At 39.8% G+C, this 2456-nt stretch overlaps 1 protein-coding gene across 1 annotated transcript; it reads right to left on the bottom strand.

The window, feature by feature from the left end:
* Positions 1–868: 868 nt before the first annotated feature.
* On the bottom strand, positions 869–2456 carry LOC107849510 (the record flags this gene model as incomplete). The annotated part of the gene is given in 1 exon segment (XM_016694073.2): positions 869–2456. A coding segment is annotated over 1 exon segment (1278 nt). The 3' UTR covers positions 869–1162.

Below are 2456 nucleotides of genomic sequence, written 5' to 3' on the forward strand. Positions count from 1 at the left end.
GCTTTCAGTGGATGAGTAACCAAATTCAGAAGATCAAGATGAACTCTCTCTTGTTATTTCATAATTTGATGTAAAGAAAAACCCCTAGTGGACACTATAGCTATCCTAGAAATTTAAGAAGCAATGTAAATAGCTTAAGGTATGTCGGCAACTGCCTCTACTCCACAAATGTAAGGGTGAAGTCTGCATATATCCCACCCTCCCCAGATCCTACTTGTGGGATTTCACTGAGTATGTGGTTGTTGTTTTATTGTTGTTGCATTCCTAAGCATTTCCTTTGTTTTTAACTATCTAAGATTTCAGTGACTTAATATATACTGTTCAAATGTAATTTCCGAGTGAAAGTGCAACAACAAACAGCAAATTAAAGGATGCTATGACATTCATCATCATGTCCTACCATTGTAGTTATTGGTGTCCAGGACTCTTTTCTACCTCTATGGAAAAATAACTAGGGCTCAAGTTATACTATAGAATTTTACCTTTATTTACTGTAAACATCATTGATGTACCCTATCACGTCATCTTTTAAGCTCACGGAACCTGAGATTCATAACATTTTCCAAACTTCAAATAAATAAATGGGAAGATAACTGAGTCCTCGTCACAAGCAGCAAGGGAAAGACCACCAGTTAAACTGAAAAAAAAGGGGCAGCCCGGTGCACTAAAGCTCTCACTATGTGCAGGGTCAAGGGAAGGGCCCCACCACAAGGGTGTATTGTACGCAGCCTTACCTTGCATTTCTGTTAGAGGCTGTTTCCAAAGCTTGAACCCGTGACCTCCAGGTCACATGGCAGCAACTTTACCACCAGCTAAGCTGAAGAAGTTCAGAATTGAGCAACATCACAAAATTATCAAAACTAGGTGGAACATGACAAGTATAAAACGGAAGAATATTAATGACAATAGATTACAATTTGAATAGCAAAACTAGTATATGAGATAAAGTCTATGAATAGACCATCTGTAACAAACAAATGACGTGATGATTGTGTTGTTACGCAGGCATACAGTTTCCCCATCATAAGTAACACATTGAAATTGATATGACAGTAGAGATGCATTTTGATGGCAGCAAATAGTTGTTACATACTAACCTACTATACACATTCATCGATGAATGCATCTTCCACCTTTTTAGCTTTCACGGTCTCTCACATCATCAACTAATAGAATGCAGCAAGAACATATTATTTCTATAGGTAAATGACTTATTCTTGGCACCAATGCACCACAGATGGCCTTGTACTTCTAGGTCGCCTTTCATTCTTGCCGTCTCCCATACAAACTTGAAAAGCCCCAGAGCTCTGCTTAGCTGCTTTACCCCGCTCTGCAGCATATTATGCTCATCGGAAGTTAGGATCTTTCCCATGCACAGACGAAACTTATCCCCGTTACCAATTGCATAAAGTCCTCCACATACTTCAACATCAATATCCCAGATGTTTTCGTAAAGATAATAAAGAAGAAGTGTGAACACACACCGCGATGAGTGGCCCAATGTCTTCGTCAACTTTTTATGCACTAAACTCTCTTGGTGGCGAGCTTCCTTATATCCAATGTTTTTGTCGATGAAAACATCCCTAATCTGATAAAGCCCCTCTTTCATGACCTCAAACTTCTTTACCTCCGAAGTTAACTTTCTCTCTTCACTCAAGCAATTAATAAGGTCGTCGAACATCTCAAGAACACCTTCCCACTTATGAGAATCATGTGACTCCACGCCTTTTGCAGGTGCGAGGCGCATCCATGAAGTGGATTCCGGGTCATAACAAGTTGCATTTTCTAAAAACTTTTGACAAGTCGTAACTATTTGTTGCGCCATTCTAATTTCTTTACTCGAACATCTACAACTCATTTCATCGATTTCACATCTCAAGCCATTCAGTATCTCCTCTATCGCCCCTATCCATATCGGGTACTTTGTCACCTGCTCACATATCGCTTGCCTGACAAGCTTCCTTTGTTGTGCAGAAACATTCAAGAACTCCGACACTTTCTTGAGCGAATCAACTGTTATTGCTTCTCTCTCGCTAGCTTTACTGAAACAGAAAACGCGTTGATCATCACATCGTACATCACCTAATGCACGCACCACGTTATTTTTTATCGATTCCTGCATTGATGGACCACCAATAAACGTCCTAGCAAGTGATTTAAAAGCATACAGCTTTTCCTCCAAGTTGTCATCGTAAACTCTAGAGTCATTATCAACATTTACTAGCTTTCCATCAATTACGTCCACATTCTTTAGCGAGTGGCTCCATTTTGTTAACTTCGATAAAGATCTGTCGTACCATTCACAAGGTAAAGGCTCATCATACACTTGTTCTGAGCAGTGATAAAACCGCAACATCACTCCACGTGTATTGACCGTCGTCAAAATCTTAGCTGCTCGAGGTATAAGGTTCGTTTTCACAACACTACGCACTCCCGTCATAGTAATAATTGAAACA

The sequence above is a fragment of the Capsicum annuum genome, chromosome 12 (assembly GCF_002878395.1).
Source record: "Capsicum annuum cultivar UCD-10X-F1 chromosome 12, UCD10Xv1.1, whole genome shotgun sequence".
In the NCBI taxonomy this organism is placed as follows: Eukaryota; Viridiplantae; Streptophyta; class Magnoliopsida; order Solanales; family Solanaceae; genus Capsicum; species Capsicum annuum.